The 21,507-nt window shown below is 39.2% G+C and overlaps 1 protein-coding gene across 5 annotated transcripts in view; it reads right to left on the bottom strand.

Moving 5' to 3' along the window:
• Positions 1-21,507, bottom strand: part of tox2 (TOX high mobility group box family member 2) — a 105,028-nt gene that overhangs the window by 12,354 nt on the left and 71,167 nt on the right. For 3 of the 5 annotated variants that reach the window (XM_080301598.1, XM_080301596.1, XM_080301597.1), the window contains exons 4-5: positions 14,663-14,950; positions 1,112-1,377 (exon numbers count right to left, since the gene is read on the bottom strand). In XM_080301598.1, the coding sequence (XP_080157724.1) occupies positions 1,112-1,377; positions 14,663-14,950 (554 nt within the window). Of the gene's footprint in view, positions 1-1,110; positions 1,378-14,662; positions 14,951-21,507 lie in introns of all 5 variants that reach the window. The other 2 variants (XM_026166865.2, XM_026166869.2) reach the window with 2 other exon arrangements.

The following is a 21,507-nucleotide window of genomic DNA, read 5'->3' as shown; positions in this document are numbered from 1 at the left end:
TTCACCGACAGTAACAATTTACACACACAGACTCTGGTTGACAGCAGTTTTTCTCCCTGCCTTACTTTGTCAAAAATAACATCTGTTATTTGAATGTATCAAACCTTTTCAAATCTTTATTTTGCAGTTGTTCAGCAAGTCATAAATTCTGAATTTTCATGCTAGGGGTGAAAGGAATTTTAAATCGCCTGCTGTATCTGCTCTGGCTTTGATGTGGTCTCAGAATGAATTGGAGAGAGCAAATGGAATTACTTACTGATAGGAGAGATGGTAATCATTTTTATTCACACAGCACAGCAGAGATGCATAGGCTGGGAAATATATATTTTTTAAACTAAAGGATCCCCTTCTTGTTATACTGTATCACTGTGAGCTGGCAGCTAAATACACAGATGAATCTGAAACACTGTGGAAGTGGCAGATTCAATTATACACTCATTCACATTCCCCTGACAGAAACGAAGCAAATCCACAGAGACATTGGTTGGTGGGCAATTTATAAAAGCAGTTTTACAGATTTACATAAACCAAATGAATGTAAACAACTATCCTTCTCTTCTTATTTAAATGAATGAGTGATTTAAATGAAGGAGTGGTTGCTTTGGAACCAGACTGTAACTGAGAACATGGTAAGGCAGTGACAAAGTTGGGGAGGACTGGCAACAGATCATGTTGTTGTTGAAAAAAAGCGCCAATTAAAACATGTCTCACATCTTCATTCATTATAGAAATTTAAAACGGGTTTAATATCAGCTCCTGTGTGTCTAACAATAAGCAGCAAACCTAGATTAGAATGACAGCTATTCACTAAAGTAACATGGAAAACAGAATTTCCTTTTGCTATTAGGGCATAGATTTTGAACTTTTTGAAGAGATTAAAAGTAAATATCTCAAAAAGTTTCTTTTTTCAAAGCATGAAAGGAAAAAAATAGACATAGCTCCAACTCCAGCAATGTTCAAGTTTTCGAGGCAGCCAAATAACCCAAGCTCAAGCATGCCTATTCCTGCGTTCCTCTTAAACAACACTGCGGATTACATGTTAACAACCTGGTACAAGCACTGCCAAGCCTTTATCGCCACTACTACATGCCAGAGAAGCCACACCAGTACCTTCAAATGAGGATCAGTCTCCTCTTCCTGATTGGAGCTTGAAGGTGAGGGTGTGGCCGATTTACTTCCGGGAGGTGAGGGGGAACCATGAGGCACTGCACTCCGGCTGACCTGTGGGTTTAGCTGGGATAGTGCACTCATGGGGTTGGGCAGTATCGGAGGTGAGTTGTTTATCAGGGTGTGGTTACGGGCGGGGTCATAATGAGCGCCATCAGGATGCTGGTGATGGTGTTGTTGTTGGTGGTGGTGCAAAGCCATCTCCTGCATCTGGGGTGAGAGAAGAACACCAGCTTTACTATCTTCTCTATTTAAAACTCCTGACTGCCAATTAGCCAAATATGCAAATGTTTCGAAGTGGAGATGACATGTTCTAATTGGAGAAATTGTGTATACTGTATGTGTTGGATAAAATATAAATATAATACAATGAACTATGCGCAAAACGTTGGGATTGCTAGAGGGAGTTGTCTTTTGGAAGAAAAAAGAGGTCTCACAGATAATCTCAGGCTGAGAGGTTTTCTTTCTTCACTGTCTCACAAAATTGCAGCTTTTTAGCCAGAATACTTGATCTGAAATTGACTTCAACACTGAGGTTTGTGGAGGGTCTGAACTGAAAATTAGATGCATAATAAGTGAAACATCTAAACTAAAACTAATCAAAACAACTAAATGCAAGATTAAATCAAGGGGCATGCTTGTTCTCTAAATACTAACGACTTCTACTGTTAACTACTCCGATACGAAAAACTAAAATGTACTGTCTTTGACATCCCTGACTGATCTGAAGCCTGAAAATTTTTGGCTTATTGTTTCCTGACATTTTTGACAGTTAGCAGAACCAGAAAATACTTTGAATACATGATTGCTGGGAGGGAGCCTGATGTTTGGTGAGAAAGCAGAAATTAAGCAAAATGTATACTTTAAGAAAGACTGAGAGCTCAAAGCAGCAATAATCCATCCATCCACTGATCCATCCATCCAGCCATAATTAAAATTTTTAAATCGATAAATTGATCACAGTTATAAAGCTACAAAGAATGACAGAAAACCCTGTAGTTCGCCTGTGAGACTTACAGAGTGTTGAGCATCTTTTGAGCTCCATATTTTTAATGGGGTTTAATGTTGTTTACAGCCACAGCAAACAAAATCAGCAATACTGCTCTAAAATCAGCTGCACACTACCTGTGTCAGACACACACAGGTAGAGACTCCAAATAAATGTGTGTGTTAGTGATTATATGTCTGTAGTATGTTCTGCTACTCAGCTGGCCACACACAGAGTGCATGTTATAATTTAATAAGGAGAAAATCAACTTTACAAGTTAGCACCTTTTTTTAACTGCATCCAAGCTTTTTGCATGTAAAAGCCACTCAGTGAACTGTATCCCAAAGCAATTTTGCACTGTTTAACCATTCATCCATATAACACACAGGCTTATCAGTGAAATCAGATTTCAATAGGTCCCTCTATTACAGCTGAAAGTACAATTTATGGTTCCTATTGACTGCTACAGGCACCGAGTGCAGGCCCCTTGGACACAGTAGCCTGTGTAGTATTGAGGTTAAGATTTCCTCATTTACTGCTTCTGAAATTTTTTTTCTTAGTATTTGAAAAGCCAGATGTCTCAGCACCTGGTCAAGCAATCACCGAGTCAGTGGTATGAATGAACTGAGATGTTATGGTCATTGTGTTGTAAAAAGGAAAAGAAAATGTATTGCCAACACTTCTATAAGCACAAGCAGAAAAAACAGTTGTAAACTGCTGGGAATGTCCCAGGAAATATACTTTAGTGGTTACAGAATCAGGCTCATAAAGTTCTGTTCTTAGCCATCTAATAAGATCATCAACAGCAATGACATCAAAAGCTTTATTTCAAGATTCATCAGAACAGAACATGAACACAGACCAAAGGATGCTTTTAATGCTGGCATAAATGGGAATGTTTGGGAATTTACAGATCAGAAAGTGATGAACTAGCATTTGTTAGCTCTTTTAAACATTTATGAGTTAAATAATACATTACACATTAGTGCAGTGCTAAAAAGATCAAATTTAAAGGGCTCGAGCATATGAGGTCTTGATAAACACGAGTAGAGGTTCAGAGATGAAGGCTCAGCACTCTAATCATAATTGGTCCCAGTAGATTGGTAGAATAAAAATGCACAACAAAGTAATGTTGTGAGCAGCTCTGGCCTGCTTTGAAAACTCGTAATATTCACACGACATTAGATTCTGTGTTTGCCTCAGCAGCTGCTCACAAAAGCCAGCAGTGAACAAAGACATTCGTTTTGCATTTCAAATAACCAAGCTCAAACCTCCCCCATCCATGACAATCTCCAACTTCCAATCATAATTCAAAACACCATCACTACACTTCTTAAAACATGAGGAAATAGCTCCAGCAAAATAAGTAGTCAGACAAAAAAAGGAAGGAGGAAGGAAAATGGAGTAAAACGAAGGAAACAGAAATCCATTAATTTTCCATTTTCCATGGACTTGCTCTTTAAGGGTCCTCACAAACCAAGAAGCACTGAAAAACCAATTAATCAAACATGAATGGCCTATCATAGCTATAGCAGATGCATTTCCATAGCAACAGCCTCCAGGCAAAATTGTCACCCTTTAATCTGAGTCACACCATGTTTAATGTAAACAAGAAGGAGACATGCAGAGCAGCGGAGTTCACAGGGGGAAGACGCCACAGCGTCGTGAATATTTGGCCAGCCCCACAACAGTAGAGACAATAGATAAATAAATAAACAGGATTTACAGACACGCATGCATTGCTTACTAGGGATAGTAAAGTTAGTTGCAATGTTTCTTCCGTTACTATAGATAAGAACAAACCAACAAACAAACAAAATAAAAAAATGCAAAAAACACTGACTCTACTTGCTATATGTTTATTTAATGGGTATTTATTTATGTTTGCTCTCATATTTCATGAACCCCATTTTCATTAAAGCTGCATGTTCCGTTCGAGCTAATGAAGCAGCAAGTCATCAGGAAGCACAGAAACACCAAAACTATTCCACTCTTTGTGAAGATAATAACACAAGATGTTCTATATAAGGATGAAATTGTCCCATTCCAAAGTATGAAAGACTGACTTATCTTCTTATAGTTACTAAAACCAGATATAACAGATCCTGAACTCATTACTCAAGACACCCCCACTGTGATAATTTAATTGTAATTTCAACATCCTGTTTGAAATTGTCTCAGAGTGCGTTTAGTTTGGCTTTCACCTGTGTGAGACAGAAAGACCAAGAAGTTATCACATAGCGCCATCAAGCTAGAGCTAAATAAAGCTAGTGGCAGACGGCTGTATAAATATTATGAAAGAATCTGACAAAGGTTGCTGGTTGCCATAGGTACTGTATGCTAATTCTTATTGGTATCATCCAAGAGGCTAGAAAGAGGTGGGAGTGCACAGTGAGTAACAGGATTTAGTTGGTCAGTGCTCTTTGCAGTTAGCATGTAACACATACTGACTTTCCATGGAGTCTTGACATTAAGAGCACTGGCTTTATAATCTGTGACACAACATAAAAATCATGTTATCATTTTGAGTGAGTAAATCTGATAACTCATCTAAAATTTTGAATGTTTTTTTTAATACTTTTACAGTGTTGGATTCCTGCTCTCTGCTGTGTATTGCTGTATCTGTGCTTAACCTTCAGAAATGTAGCTGTTTTCTGTACAACACCAAGGAAATACGCCGCGGTAAAGCTAAAAAGAGAAAACATGAGAAAAAGTAAAGAAACTATAAGAGAAAAAAGCCACACGACCTAAGTAGTAAAATCAAAGTTAGCAAAGTTAGCGAGGGGACAGTTAGGTATTACTTTTTGGTGACGAGCAGCCAGGCAGACCTAAACTGTGATGTAAAGCCAGGAAACTCTGTGTGAACGTGTTCCTCTGCCATCGTTACGCCTGTCGTGTTTGTATTCACATCTTGTACATCATAGTCAAATGGGAGTCAAATAACAAAGGCTTTCCAATTATGTGTAGCACATTGTGTGCGAGATGGAATATCACAAAGCCATTGTTCCCCTGCTCCTGCTGACCTTACCTTTGAAATGGTTTCACGGCTGCTCCAATTGCCTGCACCATTTGATTTAGCTAAGGGGATTTGACCACCAGCACAGAGATGAGAGAAGGGGAGAAGAGAGTCCTATACACAGCTACAAGGAGAAAGAGGAGAGATGCGCACCAGAGGCGAGTAAAACAGCTAACCTTGCTCTGTCCTTTTGATGATTATACCAGAGTGGCATCTGTTTCATCATTTAAATAAGCTTGTTGATTGCTATGCAGGCTTTATTACTGTAGCTTCATATTAAACCCATCTGTGGATGCTATAGGATCAATAAATTGTCATGTTTTAACTTGTTAGCGCCATCTAAAATAAATCTGTCAGTTTTTAATTAAGTACTTTGTGTAGAGCTGGAGTCAATTCACTTTTAGTTGACTAGCTTCAAATTGTAAATGAAAACCAAAAGTTAATTAAACGATGGGGCATTTTGTTTTCTCAATGCTACACGATATCTGTCCAATTTAGGTTTCAAATTCTTTCTCACTCCCGCCCCGCCCTGTTTCGATATTCACTGATCGATGCCCGTGTGAGTCCCGAGACTTGTCTTTCCTCACTCCCTGCTTGACTGGAGCCATCTTGTTTAGAGTGATGGCTCACTCACACAGGTTCACGGCTGCTATTGTAAAATCAGCCAGCGTTTAATTGAAACAAATGACTATAATAATAGAACATTATCCCTGCAGGCACCCAGCCATGACAGCTTTAATTAGAGGCGCGTTCAAGAATGATCCTTCAAAAGCACAGCCGCCGCGCAACAAGGTGGTAAACACGCCTTTAGGTGGGGGAGCCAACCCTGGGTCTCTCAGCCCTCAAAGCTACTTCTCATTCACCCCGAGGGCAAAGCGCTAACAACTCTGTTCCTCAAAGAGCCGTCGAGCCTCCCGCCCCTCCCACCTCCTCCTCACTCCATCCCTCTGTCTCTCTCCCTTCATCCATGTCTTTGGTTTATCAAGCTTATATATACCCAAGAGGGTCATTTACACAAGCTGAGAAGAAGAGAGTGGATTCATGAATCATACTCTACTTAACTATAAAGGCAGAGGCAAAATGCTGTATCTGCCGTCTTGTGACACCAGACAGATGCTAAGTACAGAGGCATGATGGGCAATAGATGCCAGGATGTTTTAGAAGGGGAATCAGTGTTGTTGTAAGAAATTGTTTTGAAAGTTGTCAAGACTACATTTTATTATCTGTATTACGCCATAAGGCAACGTGGCTTTGATTTAATGTAATGTGTGATGCCCTGTTTAAGGTACAGTACCAGCCAACTGTATTTACTAACACACTATTAAAACCTCATTTTATTTATTAGCTTGGCAACGGCACCGTGTTGCCAAAACAAGACACTTTAAGGTCACTTTCAATCGTTCCAATTACATGCTAGTCAAAAGGAAAAATATCAAACACTTGCTCTTGCACCTCCCGTGCTGAACTGTGATCCTGTAATTAATCTGGCAGAAAAACAGCAATACCTCACAAACCAGCAGTATAAGGGAATAATTACAAGTTTTAGCACGTACTTTATGAGAGAGAAAAAGCAGTTTACTCAAAGAATGCCTAAAGTAGCCGCAGTGTTGAAATGGAATTTGCCACTATAAATCCCAAAGCCAAAAACAGTCTATACCAACACATAAAATGCAGGAAGGACTTTTAAACGCACAAAAATGAGAATTAAAGTAATAAAAAAGTAAACAAGGATATTAATAATAATGATGTAATTAAAGTTCACCTTGAAGCATTTTCACTGGTGGCTGACTGTTGCTTTGAAAAGTACAGTAGCACCGTGAACATCTCTCAGGGTGAATCAGTAGCAGCAAAAAGGCAGTGGTTGATTTGCAGATAGTAATGTCATGATGTCCCCCTCGGCACCAGCCTCCATGTTCCTCATTACTGCTAATGTTAGAACCTCCTTTGCTTCTTTCTCTCCTCTTTTTCTCTCTGCGTCTCTGCCTCTTTCCTCCCCTCCAGTTCTCTTTCTAGTTCCTTATGTTTTTTTTTCTTTAAATATTCTGTCTCTCTTGTTCTTTCTCACAGTCCCTTTTTCTCCTTTCCTAGCTCTCTCTCAGCCCAGGCGTGTCTCTGAGCTCACCTCACAAAGCACGGCGTCAGAGAATCAGAGCCTTGCCTGACATGACATGCAGGAGATGGTTGTGAGGAGCGGTAGGGACACACACTCTTGACAGCAGAAGGCAAGGCTCCTCTGCTCCCACTAATGAGACTCCTGACTGCCGTGTCAAATGCACTTTGTGTGCATGTGTGTGGGTGCGCCCATACTTGCACAACAAAAAAATTCAGCATGCAGAAATAATGAACACAGAAACAACAAAAACCATGCAATTCTTAAAGAAAAATATTGTGCTGTGTGCATCATGCAAGTCTAGGTCAGGCCAAGGTTATAGATGTGTGCAAAATCCTCTTGCCCAGAGACTTTCACACATGTCTGATCTTCACCTCATCCTCAAGTTTTAAACATTATGGCAACAGATTACAAAACTTCTTTTTTTATAGTGATTGCACAATAGGAGGAAGGTGTCTCTTGCTTAAGAACAGCTCAGAATACATGTCTGGTATTAGAAAGGAAGGCAAACACAAGAGCAACTAGCTTGCTACAGCACTGTAATCACTGGGAATGAAGCCACACTTATAGACATTAACAGAAAGAGTGGCAGTATTGCGTTGAACTAGTGGCCGGTGACACAGCAGAGGAGGCGTCCGAGCATGAGATGACATGGGATAGTTCTCCACTGCCGCCACAGCTGAATATTCCTGGTGGTGAAAGCAGAATGGGCTGATGGATTGTTGAGATAGGGCATAGTGCAATATGGGCATGATTTCATGGCATGATAAATCTCAGCAGGGGCGCGTGGCTAAGTGTAATATGAAATCCCTTATCTTTGGATCTGCTTCATAACACTAGATATGTGCTGCAGCTGAATCTGCGTTTGTTTCTTTAGCTTCTGTTCTTTGCTTGAACGCTGTGGTTTATCAAATCTATAAGAGGAGGACAATGACAACAACATGTGTGCGATAACACATATTTCACTCTGATGTTTTTGAAATATGATGTGATGAATTATCTAAATTGAAAATTGCCACTGCAACGATCTTCTTCTGTTACCTGTGATCAGGGTGATAAGTATTATTAGAACAGGTTTTACATGGCACTTAACAGAAGCTGGTCTGTGTTCGTGCAAAACAAGTTTAAATTACATATGCAATATAAATGAAATGCAATTTGTCCCACATAGCTGATCTTTTTAAAGTCCAGTGACTGTGTTATTTGACACCATCCCTTTAGAATTTTTCATTAAAAAGACAGAAATGAAGTCAAATCTTATCCTCCTCTTAGCTTAATCTGGCAGGTTAATTGACATCATCGGGGTAGAGAAAAAAGATGAGCTGCCATTCTGGGCTGCAACAAAAATCCCTCTAAAACGGTGAAATTGGAAAATAACCTATATTTCTTTTAGGATATTTCTTAATATACAACTACAGTTTCATATCACATTGCCAGAGAAATAAGGCACTTTCTCCCAAGAGATGAGAAAAGAATTGAATTTTTCCTTATCGGTCATCTATTTTTCCACAGAATGCTATTACTTGCTGCCTGCCGTTGCTAAGCAACAGGAAATATTAATAGGACCTTTTATTAGCTAGGCTTTACCCGTGGAGTACTAAAATGAGGAAGTGGAAAACATGAATGTGTTACATAAATCTTTGAACCTTTCAGGGTTTGCACAAGTCTCTGTTTGTCCAGTGATTTATGGCTGTGATGGTTCATTTATGGGAGAGGGCGGTGTGAAATGCCAAAATGGAACATTAGCCTAAGGGACAATTTGAAAATAAATAATCACAAAAAAGTGTGTGTGTGTGTGTGTGGGGGGGGGGGGGGGGGGGAGCAGTTGAAAGAACAGCCCTCCCTTTTCCTGTAGACTTCAAGGGGCCATCAAACAAGCAAGTGATTTTTGTTCCACTCGTGGCATTGATCATTCAAAATCATCTGTGCCTGAATCAACATTGGAATAACTAATACAAGTCCCATTCTATCACTGAGCTTGTTGAACTGTGGTGAAAAGCGACAGACGTTCCATCATTTTCTGCAGACGCTCTAATCCCTTTAAAAAATGACTTAAAATGAAGGTCTTTCAAAGGAGAAATAGGTTTTCTTCATCTGAATAAAAAGTATAGAATCGAGCAAAGCCCCAGAGAGCCGAAAGTCTTTAAAGGCACGTCGGAAAAAAAACACACGAGACAATTTTAAAGTCCATATGGAAAAAGTGTAAACACATTTAACTATAATCTTTCTCAGAAGGCTGGTTGATATAGTTTTTATTCTTTAAACTTAAAATGCGGACCATGATTTTCTCTATAAATGCATCGCCATATCTCTAATCCACTTTTTTTCTGTTTCATGTTTATACAAAAACCAGCAGGTGTACAGTATGCGATAATACGTTTGCTGAGACCCTCCATCAGAGAGAGAAAACATTAAAACACACCTCTGCTCTCTTATCATTAATTCATCCCAGCTTGTCTGTGACAAGTTCAGTTGACATTGCAGCTCATATTTCTTTCACGCAGGCTTGGAGCGCGAGCACCTGCCAGGAGCACTTAATACCTCGTGAGAAAAAAGAAAGAAAGAAAAAGAGCAAGCTTCCAACCAACTTAACGTGACAATCAAGATGGGATTAATACTTGATAATTAACCTCAACAAATGAAGATAAAGAGCTTGTGAGGAAAATCTTACATTGAAATTTTGTAACAAAAGAAATTAGAGGATGGAATTTGAATATGAATGCAGCAGGCAGATCTTTAGAGCGCCACAGCCCTCATTACAAATAAACTGACCCTCATTCAAGCAGATTCACATCGTGTATTCTGAGAAAAGAAAAAAAAGGGGGGGAGATAATACCTGGATGTTTGATGAAACTAAGGCTGCTCGTGCATATAGATCTCTCAGCTAATACTTAGCTGTTATGCATAACATCTCCTGGCTGATTATACATTCATCATCTGTTACATATTCAAAACATCACACTTGAGCCAGTTTGATGATGGCTAATACTGCATGCACAATTGAGGAACATGAAAAAAAGGATAATTTATTCCAGTTGCTGGCAACTGGGGACCATTATAAATATATCATAATTGAATATGAAGCTGTCCTGTTTAAACATATTGCAGATGCAGTGGTCACAGCACAGGCAAAAGGTGGATATAAAATATATGTATAGTTTAGTGTAAAGAGAGATGTAACAGAAAACAATGAGGCCAGAAATCAGCAGCAACAGAGATGTGTATCATTCTGGGCTGTATTGATAGGATCAATGCAACCTGAGCAAGGCTATTAAATGTCTAATGTGTTTTGGAACTTGTAGATGCTATGGCAGTGGGGGCATTAACAGAGAGAGCACCAGAGACAGGGAGAGAGGGGAGAGAGAACGAGGGAAAGTGGTGAGGTGGGGGGCTGGGAGGGAATAGGGGGGCTGCCAAGTGCATCAAAACATTGAGAAAAGAGCTCTTTGAAAGATATCAGGTTTGACCAGGAGGAGCTTCAGACACAATAACCATCATCCAAAAGAGAAAGGAAAGAAAAAGAAAAAAAATTGAATTGAAAATGGCCTCCTTACAAAATCAGGAAAGTGCAATCAGTTTTGCTTTAGAGGGTTTTGAGAGGCAGCAAAGTGGAGAAAATGAATAAATACCCTTGTTACTTTTATCAAATTAATACAGAGATTAGAAGTGAGTGATCAATCAACTAAATGCTGTCTGCATAGGCAAACTCTAAGGTTATGAGCACACTAACATATTCTTTGTATTTGCAGTCTTTTAACCTCTGGAGATGGAAAAACTCTGAACTGACAAAGATTTAAGTTCCTCTAATGACCACTTAACTGCATTTAAAACCATGTTTACAGCCTGTTAAATTAAAAAAAAAAGAAAGTTGCTTTATACCTTATTTCTTTGGATACTGACATAGATCAAAAGTCGGGGTGTGTCCGCCCTGATTGACAGCTAGCTTTGAACACTGCCCATACAGCCCATCCAAGAATCTGTGCTCATTTTAATGTTTTAATGTTTGCACACAGACCACCTAGCTCTGGTCTGCATGCTAGAGCTAGCTTAATAACTACCTTGCTAATGTTAGCTGATAGCTTAGTACTCACTGGTCTCATCCATTTATGGTCAGTTCTGGGCCCCAAAACGTAACACGCTTCCACCAAGCCAGCCAAAAATGCTAAAATGAATAAATGAATAAAAATAATGGGAATAACTGAGAAAGTTTTTTTTTAAAGTAATCACAAGTAATCTCTAGCAGGCAAATGCGTATTAACTGGCTGCTTGTCCAACAAATTAACCTCTAAATCAACTATTTTGTCATGTTTTGATATTTACTAAAGACTACAGTGCCCAGCTGTTTCATAAATGTACTTTCCAAATAAATTAAGCTTGACGTTTGTTACATATTTTCAAAGATTTACATCTTTAACAGGAGGAAAGAAAAATGAAATCCTAAAAGCACCAAGCGTTAGATACACACACCCTTAATTTGTGTATTTTAATGCAATTTATTGTCAATGAAGAAAATGCAATAAACCTTCAGTCTTGTTCTGTATTATTCATGCTTTGGCATATGTGCAATCAATCATTTTTTATAAATTTTTAAGATCCATGGCCACAGTTAAATCTGCCTGATTTAAACACTCTTTAGCCCCGCAGTTCACCCTTTCACAACAAACAAAACACACCCTCTCTATTCTCTTCAACAGCTATGATCATCTGTTGCTGCGATGCTGCTTGAGTCTAAATCCTTTTTGTTATATAATTGCCCTATTTATTTCATGTTTATATTGTTGCACCTGCATTGGAGTACTTTCAAATGTCCTCATACTTGAATCACACAGGCACAAATTTAAAAACCAGAGGCTCTCAGCCTTTTGTTGAGACAGAATAACCCCATTTCACTCAACTGAATTATCTTTAAAATATCTAATAATGAAATCCAGGCGGTACAAAAACTGGACGTATACGCTCATTTTGAATAAGAGTTACTTTTTTCTTCTAGCGTTCCTCCCCACAATGCCCTGCTCTCTCTTTCTCCCTCTCTCCATCTCTCTCTCTCTCTCTCACTCTATCCTCACCCCTCCTTTCTTCATTCAACTCTATTGCACTCTTTTCATTGCCCAGCTCACGTATTGAATCTGCCTGATGAAAACAGATCTCACTGCAGCACCACAATAGAATGGCTGATGCAGGAAAGATGAACCCTAATGGATTTTTTTTTCAATGTGCTCAAGATTGAATATAAGGCCTGACCTCCAGATGTAGTGGATCCATTTCAACAGCAGATATATTGTTTATAGTAAAGACACAAAAACGCACAGACACACTTGGACACACACACGTTGTTCAAAGCGAGCAGACACAGCTGCACTGTACATTGTGTTTTTTAGCTACCAAAAATAGATTAAAATTCGAATGAACCTGTATTATTTATCTACCCATGTCAAGTGAGATATTCATAATGATAGCAACTCATGTTTGAACTGCAGAGTTTGCTTAATTACTCTGCTCAACAGACTGTGTCAAGGTGAGGCACCAATTTAATAGACACTCCGTTCTCAGCACAAATGAACCTCTGCTACGGTTTGGTAGTTTTGCCAGCCTGACTATTTGATTAAAAAAATTCAGAGTTCACTTTATATGCTGCTTTTTTGAAGTGAAGTTGAAGCAGAGCTCTGAAAAGATCCCCAAATGTATTCAAGAGCTCTTTTATAAAAAGTCAGAAGTAGCAAGATTTGGGAGTTTACTTGCAAAAGGCAAAAGATCACAGATCATTTTAACTGTGGTGTAATATCTCTTAACCTGTTTCCTGATTAGTGTGCTTATGTGTTAAAGCACACAAAATTTGAATTAAATTCATGTAACATAGAACATTTACAAAATGTGCTCAAAATAATTTTCATCTGTTTTCAGAACCAAAAGCATCATTTTATCTACCAGTGCTATCAGATTCCCTAGCGGTTACCAGGAGCTGCATTACATGTGCTTTAAACACAAGTTCATCATGTGTGAGTTGAACATTTAAAATCTCATGCATTTTTATCACCCAGCCTGCTGTATTCAATCTATTAAAACCACAGAGTGTGGCCCTCTGTAGCAGTAACAAATATCCTGACTGCAGAGGGAAAGACTGGCCAATCAACCAATGTCTCCGCAGTAAAGGTCATGACCAAAATGTGAAATGAATATGAAGATAAATGACATATGAATCCAATACCTTGTGGGAGTATTCCAGCACTAAAGTATATATAATGCAAAGAATGTTTAGATCTTTACTGGGAAATATTTTGATTGCTGCTTGTCTTCTGTTTATCACGAACGTTACACAATATGCCTGACCTTGATATTCATATGTATAACATATATCTTTATTGTGTAGAATAACTAAAAGATACTGAGACATGGCCAGAGACAAAACACACTGCTGATGTTTGTACTTGATGATACCGTGAAAGAACAAGAAGAAAACATCTCCTTTTCTAGAACAGCACAGCTGTATGCGTTACTATTTCTGCATTGTTTTATAATGCAAGTCAGTATCAATAAAGCTATGAATGTTTAAAGTTACTGGCTTTCCAGTCATCGTCTGTTACACAAAAAAATCGTACGTTAACACTATTAACCATTTCTGTTCTTTCTTTGGGACCTACAATCAAAACATCAGCCATCTTTTCCATATATATGGGACTTTTTTATCTTTATTAATATATACATTAATTTGAACTTCAAAGTTTCAAATTCAAGCTATATTACACATTTAGGGCACTGTGCATGGTATACTGCTAAACTGCTAAACAGATTATTTGCTTAATGCAGTCTACTCATATGTTTGATGCATAAGCTTTGCAGAGCTCATTTGTTGTGATAGTAACCTGCTCTATTTCCAACAGTTCTCATGAATGCAATTATGGTTTGGAGATGCTAATTTGTAGAGGAGCAGTTCTGTGTGGAGCTGAGGGAGTAATCAGCACGTATTCATGTTTGAAGGCCTGACAGATTGACCGATGCCTGCTGTCGAGGCAGATATGATGCTGATGGATTTACCCACAATCCTTTTCTCCATGCATTAGAGCTGACATGGCAACTGCTGAACAATCATTCAGTTCCCTACTTAGCCCCATTTACTGTGCCTTGAAAACGACATTTTCCCTTGGTACAAGGCTAAGATATTGAAATTATTTTTCATGCTTAAAATACACAAAATGCTTTAAAATGACAAAAAAAGTTTGCTCCATCATCATTTCATCCTATGTGTTGACATTGCTTACTTCATAATTTGCATTTCTTCTTTTAGGCATGAGCCAGAACAAGTTAAGTTTAAGATTAAGACCAACACTCATCACTCCCAAGTATTAAATATTTTTCTTACTGTGATTAAATGTGCGCTACTCACCGAGGGCATTTGGCTGGATACGAGGTGACTGTCCTGTCCCAGCATGTTCGACATCATAAGTGTGGGCAGCTCTGGGTAGGAATACGGGTTGATGAGCCCATTGTGTGACAACGAGTGACCGAGGTAGCCTGTAGACTCGTGCTCCATCAGGTGAAGAAGAGGAGGTTCGGGGTGGTTAGGTGGAGTGATAGGTGGGATCTCATAGTCTTCGTCCCCGGCTCCATTTCCACTTGAAGTGCCGCCACCTCCTCCTCCTCCCCCACTGCCACCTGTCTGACCTGTGTAGCTCTGTGGTGGGACAGACAGAAAAAGAAATAAAGTGAAATACACTGTTTTCATTGAGCAGAAACTGAAAATCAATCCATTTTAAGTCCCTGTGACTATTACACACAGGCTGCAAATGTAGAAATATACAGTGTTTTATAGTTTTTCTACAGTAGACAATGCAAAGTGGAAATGGCTACTTGAGCTGTCAGGAGTGGTGAATGCCCCGCCCAGCAAACACTTCCATAAACGTAAACTCGCAGCTAAATCATTAATGTCACAAAGCAGGTGCGTTGCAAGATAAATTGCTCTATGCAAGGTTGGACATACGTGTCTCTGCAACTACAGGGTATGGGCAAGTCAACTACAATTCTCTACTCACATTTTAGAGAAAACCATACTATTGCAAAATTTACAAATAAATCTAATGGTTCCCAAACAGGGAACTAAAGAAAAAAATTCTGTTTTTGAGTAGATTGCATTCATTTCCAACAAACAGAAGGACATTTTTTCCAGAAGTTACATGAAAAGAATATATATGTGTGTGTGTGTGTACTTGCATATGCTAAACATTATGATTACAAGCATTAACTGTAATGTGTTATTTTATTTTGTCAAGCTAGAAATTCCACAAAGGTTCTTCTGATCTGTCATTTTACTACATTAGGTATAATTTTCCTTCAAATGTTAAACGACTCATTTTGGAACAAAAAAACAAAACAATGCTCAGCGATCAGTAATATAGCAGACCAACAGTCTCTATTCGCGTGCTGTCTCTCTAACACAGTAAGTCCAATCAGATCAGGGTTCTGCACAGAGCAAGAAGAAAAGAAAAATAGCAGGGAAATTCAACGGGGAATGAAAAGCAATTTTGTCTGAGACGATCCAACTTGACTCCCATTGTAATGACTGAGTCAAATTAATCATCACAAATAATATTCTGGTGTCAGCCATTCAAGGGTTTTTTAATAGAATTTTTATGATTCATGTCTAGCAGTATACATCAAACAGTCAGTTCTGCAACATTTCTGAAATCAATTCAATATCATCTTTGTGTAGGCTGTCATCCTCGGCAGCAGAGCGGTCATTTATCTCTCAAACAGATACTTTTAGAAAATAAGGGGCATGTGGAGATGGAAGGAAGAAGAAAGGATACGGGGCGCTTTTTTTCTTGTTTTTCTCTCAACCCTGTTTTAGTATCAAGGTAAGTGCAATGGCCTATTTTGTAATTTTTGAGCACATCAATTACAGATAAAGTAGTATGAATAAGCATTTTACATCCTTGGAATGAAAAAACCCAAGACAGTTTTTCTATTTAAATCCCACGTGCAGCAACGAGCGCAAAGCCACATGAGATAAATTTAATTTTGCAACAATAAGAATGTCAATAAGAAGAAATAAGAAAAGTCTAAAGCACACATCTTAAGCGTAATGGCAAAAACAGGAGGTTTTCACTGTTGAATCAAGAGTATAGAGACACACTTAGAATTAATCCTCTTTCTTTTTTCTCTCTTTCTTTTCATTTGGCGTAACATTTAGTAAACGATTGCCTCAATTTGATTTACTTTGTCCTGACATAGCCTGCAAGCAAGTTGATATTAATTTTCTGGACTGTCCTTTGAAGACAGATGTTTTTGTAAACCTTTGGGGATAGTGTTATTGTTTGGTCTAATGGACAAGAAAACGAACATTTCCTGAGATTCAATTTCCCTCATAATTGTTGGAAGGAAACTAAATTGTCTGTTGTAAACATTGGAGCTATTGTGTGAAGTGAGTCCCTGTGCGAGTCCCTCTGAGCCACCATGTGCTTCACTCTGACTGTAGTAGACTATGTAATCTAAAGACCACCATGCTTAGTCATCATGTAGCGTGTTTATCAATCTTTTGTTTTCTCAGTAAATTAATCTACATCCAAGCTACAGAAACACTTTTCTGGTCACATCTATTGCCTTTGATTGTGCAGAGGGACAAGGACAGAAGATGTGTCATGTGTTGGATTGCTATGAAGGCTCATCCAGTGCCCTTGATGATAAAATGTAAATACCAAGGACATTCCCAGTTGGATTGTGGCAAGATAAATTATTCATATGCCTCTATTCAGAATGAGATTGCATGTACAGAGCCACATGTACACTGTGGCTAATGTATACTCTTTTCTTCTTTGAAAGTAAAATCCAAACCAAGGCAATGTATATGATGGATCGTATAGACCAGCATGTGTCCTAGTATGGAAGTAGCTTTTCAAACATGCAGCCCCTGTTTTTTTTCCCTTTTTTCCTCTGAGGTACTCATCATTGGTTTACTTTCAATAGTCGGGGCTGTTCTCCTTCAAAAAGCAGCAGATTCTATTTTCAACACTCTGTTTTTCACCATGCTTTATTTTCCTCATCTGATCAATGCGGTACACTATAGGGAACATTATTTCCAATACACAGTATGTTGTCTTCAGTGCGAGCGAATGCAATCTGTAACATTTTAATTAAGAGACAGATCTCTCGACTGTAAGTGTTACATACCAGCACACCTTTCATTTGAAAGAAACAGATGAATAGACAGTTGGTCTGGGACTGAGAGAGAAAATAACATTGATTGGGGAGCTTTCCAGCTTGTCTTTTATTTGGCACAGATCTCTCCCTCCCTCTGTAACACTGCCTGAGTATTCAAGGCCTTCTGGAGATGATATTGACTGTGGCTAATGGCTCATTATCTCTATATTCTTGTACTTATTAGATTATTGTTATGATGCCTGTAGAAATCAGGATTTGGGACATTGCCCATTTAATATTAAATTGCACATCCATTTTAAAATTCTCATCTGTCAATTGCAATTCATATGTTTGGTTAAAAGCTACTTACCTTTTTCAACATTACATAGCATAATGTTGGACCTCCTGGCATAATGTTGCTCTGGCATAAAATTATCAGGCTATTAAGCAGCAACTGACAGATAATAAACTACTGTTTATTTTGATAACTAACTAATTGTCCTCTTTCAGTGACAACTCTAAATATTCTTTGTTTTTTAGCATTTTAAATCTGACACATAATGACAAGATAATAATGACATTAAACATTATTTTCAGCTGTATTCACAATATTTGCTTTTTTTAGCTTCGTCTTGAAATCAAAGGAATTTCATGACACAAACATTATTTTGACAGGTGGGCCACAGACTGGGAATATCTCCACTAGCATGACATCAAGTGACACAGTAAGTGCTGTGTTTTCAGACCGGATCCTTGCGTTCCACATGGACGAAAGAGTCCGGTGTCCTCCCAAGTCAACGTCTGTTTCGCAAAGAGGGTGGGACCGACGGCTCAGAGACAGACGATGACATATCTGTCTCGCCGCTAATATGGACTTATCTGCTTATTGAAGAGCTTTGTCAAAGCAGTGATTTATGCTTGAAATACCCATACATCACTGCTTCCATCACCTCTGGCACTCTTCGTTCTGACACCTTCCCAAAATTCACCGTGCAGCACTCTGCAAGCCAAGTAAGGCCTTGTTATCTCTCACTCCATGCAGTCCGGTTTATGAAGAAAACAGTGGATTTATCTTTGGGATGAATTTAAGAGCATCAACTTTTTTATTCCCTCTGTCACTGCTCTCGCAAAAGGAGGCTTATACTGTATATTCAAAAATGATCCTGTTTACTAGTGTACACAAAGCTCTTGTTTTAATGTAATACAGCAAAGGCAAATAATGCTTGTCTGACAACAGAGATCAGTTATTTTCAAACACATAATCTAAGAGCTGTGAACTCTTGGCTTGCTGTTGTTGATACCCTTTCTTGTTTCTCATAGCGTCTTCTTTAATCTATCCATCTCTTTCCTTCAACTCAGGCTTAATTAAAGCCATAGCTGTTCCTCTGCTACTATATCTTACAAGAGTGGGAATGGAAATGGGCAGGAGATCCAGTTACAGCCACCCTACACCTTCACTTTCCTCTTCCTCTCTTGGCTTGCCCATTCAGCTCTGTCCCTTGTGAAGCCCCAATAGTTCTGGCCCTATTCCACGTTCCTTAGACCCCGATCAGCCCCCTTCCTATCCATCCCTCTGTCATCTCATCTCCCTCTAAAACAGCCCGGCTGCTTTATTTATCTGTCAGTATTTTACTGTTCAGAAATCATAACAGGAACTCTGGGGACTGAGATGCTGTACTTGGGATGTGTTCAGTGAATGAGTGGCACAGGAGGGTGAGGAGAGAGGAAATAAACCCTTTCAAAGACATAAACCCCACGGAGAAACAAATGGGAAGAAAGGAAAATATGGAGAGAATAATTAAGGTGAGCACCAACTGTCTAAAGTCAAAAGATGCAGATGGCCCTATTCACCCCAGACCCTGAGCTGATTACTAACTAACCTACCACTGACTCAAACCAGCCTTTCTAATTGCACGTGTTTCTCCCCTTTCCTTTTAAGTTTCCCTTTTTCTTCCTTCATATATCCTGTTCCAAGTGCCCGTCTCACTTGTCAGTCAAGGTCAGGAGGTCATCCTCATCTGATCGCGTGTCAGAACAGATTAGAATCAGAGCTTTTGTGTCATGTCATATTTCATTATGCATTTGACTCATCTCGCAGGTCAAGAGGTCGCTCTGATTTGATTGGATGACAGAAATGATATAATTTGTGTTTAACCCTAGGCTGTATGAGGCTCTGAGTGGTGTACTAATGCATTTTGCAAAGATGGGGCAGACCCTCTCCACAAGCGACTAATTTGAAGTGGCACGCCGCGGAGTTGAAGGAGAGCCAGCGCTATTGCACAACATGCTGAGGTTATAAGGGAGGCTTTATCAAATAACAAACACAATCTCCCTTGTACCTCTGTTTCTTTCTGTTTCTCATATGCTTTCTTTTTATCCTGCAAACGGATGGAAGTGCCGAGTAACTAACTGCCCTCTGAGGCTAATATTTTTTTGGGGGGTTGTTCCATATTAATTTGATCCAATAAAAATGTGCTACTGACCTTCCTTGCTCTTGCTGTCTCTATTTCTTCTTCACTATCAAAAAACACTTAATATTGGCAAAAGAGATAACTAATGGAGAAGCACTGTCAACTATAAGAACCACATAATTGCTGCTGAACTTTCAATTGACACACAACAATAAAATCTTTCTTAAATAGCTGTCAAACATGATAAAATAGAAAAGTGTTAGTGTCAAATTGAGTTGTTTGCTGATATTTATTTTGAAAATATCTGTATTTGCTGTTGGAAACACAGAAAGAGTTCAGGACCCTGTTGTGGTAATGACATGCAGATGCCATACAGTGAAAACTGTGATCCCCAGTATGTGCAGCTGGAAAAAGTAAACCATGGTTGCACAAGATAGCTCAGGTTTCCCAATAGTCATCTAGAGTGATGCTGATGTTGATACTGGTGTGTGTGGGTGGAGAAGAGGGCTGGAGAGAGTGAGAGGAGAAAGGATGAACCGGAGAGGAAGAAGCAGAAAATCAAGCTGCATGGGGAAAGAGATGAATCCCACTTTTCAAATTAGAATCCCAAGCAAACTTATTGTGTGACAGTGTGAATTTAGAATTACAATGTTATACTGACACACATACAGTATTATTTCCAGAGTCCCTCTGTCGCTTCATGTTGGGAGCAGCCATGTCTCGTAAACACCCGAGCCTTTTCAGCTTTTCTCATTGGCACACCACCGCCTGTTCAACAACACTTAACAACAGCCACAGGTATTGCTGAGTTACGACTACGTCAAAGAAGCAGAGAGACTCGACAAGGCCCAAAACAGCAGCCAGTCAACTGTTTTTTAATTTTTAATGACTCTTCAGTTATCTACTTTTCTGTGCCCGCTGTCAAAAATCATTATTAGGAGGTGGACAATAGTGCTACTGTGGCTGAATGACAAAACTAATTATTGTTATAGGAACAAGTAAATGGACAAAAAAAAAAAAAACCCAGCAGAATAAAGCGTTGATGGATCCTTACAAACTGACTCTAACAATGTTCAAAATAACAAAGGGAGTGCTGATGGCGCAGTCATCCAAACAAATGTGCATTATTCTCAGAATTGTTAGGATCTTGTCACCCACAAATAACTCTGCTGCTAACTCTACACCAGGAGAAGGGGGTGTAAAGAGCATGTGGTGGGTGAGAGTGCATATGGCATTTGTGTGTCCATGTGTGTGTCATTTCAGCTCTTAAATGCTTTTGTGAACATTTCTTAGGAATCCCCCTTTTCAAAACAAAAACCTACTGTAAGAGATTGCACACTCTGTGTGAGTCCGGTGTCAGTGTGTTCTTAAGTGTCTTGCCTCGCTGGTTCAGAGTCAATGAGGCTGTGTATTGGAGGCTGGCACAGCTGGTGGGAGCAGGAGAATAACATCTGGACCGTCGTACTCCTGGTGCCATTGTTAATAAGAGGCTGGTTGTGAATGGAGGAGAGTGGAGGAGACAGCTCTCCAGGGTCAATGAACCTTCCTGTCTCTCACTAGAGTTCTGCTCTGCAAGTCATACTTCATGTATCACCAAAGTGTCCACAAAAGGAGTTACATGTACACAAGAACATGCTAGCCTTAACTAGGCTGCGTGCCGGTCAGTGAGTCGATCCAGAAGGCA

Source organism: Astatotilapia calliptera, chromosome 5, assembly GCF_964374335.1.
Source record: "Astatotilapia calliptera chromosome 5, fAstCal68.1, whole genome shotgun sequence".
NCBI lineage: Eukaryota > Metazoa > Chordata > Actinopteri > Cichliformes > Cichlidae > Astatotilapia > Astatotilapia calliptera.
Note: the sequence above shows the minus strand (reverse complement) of the source record. Positions and strands in the feature narration are given on the sequence as shown.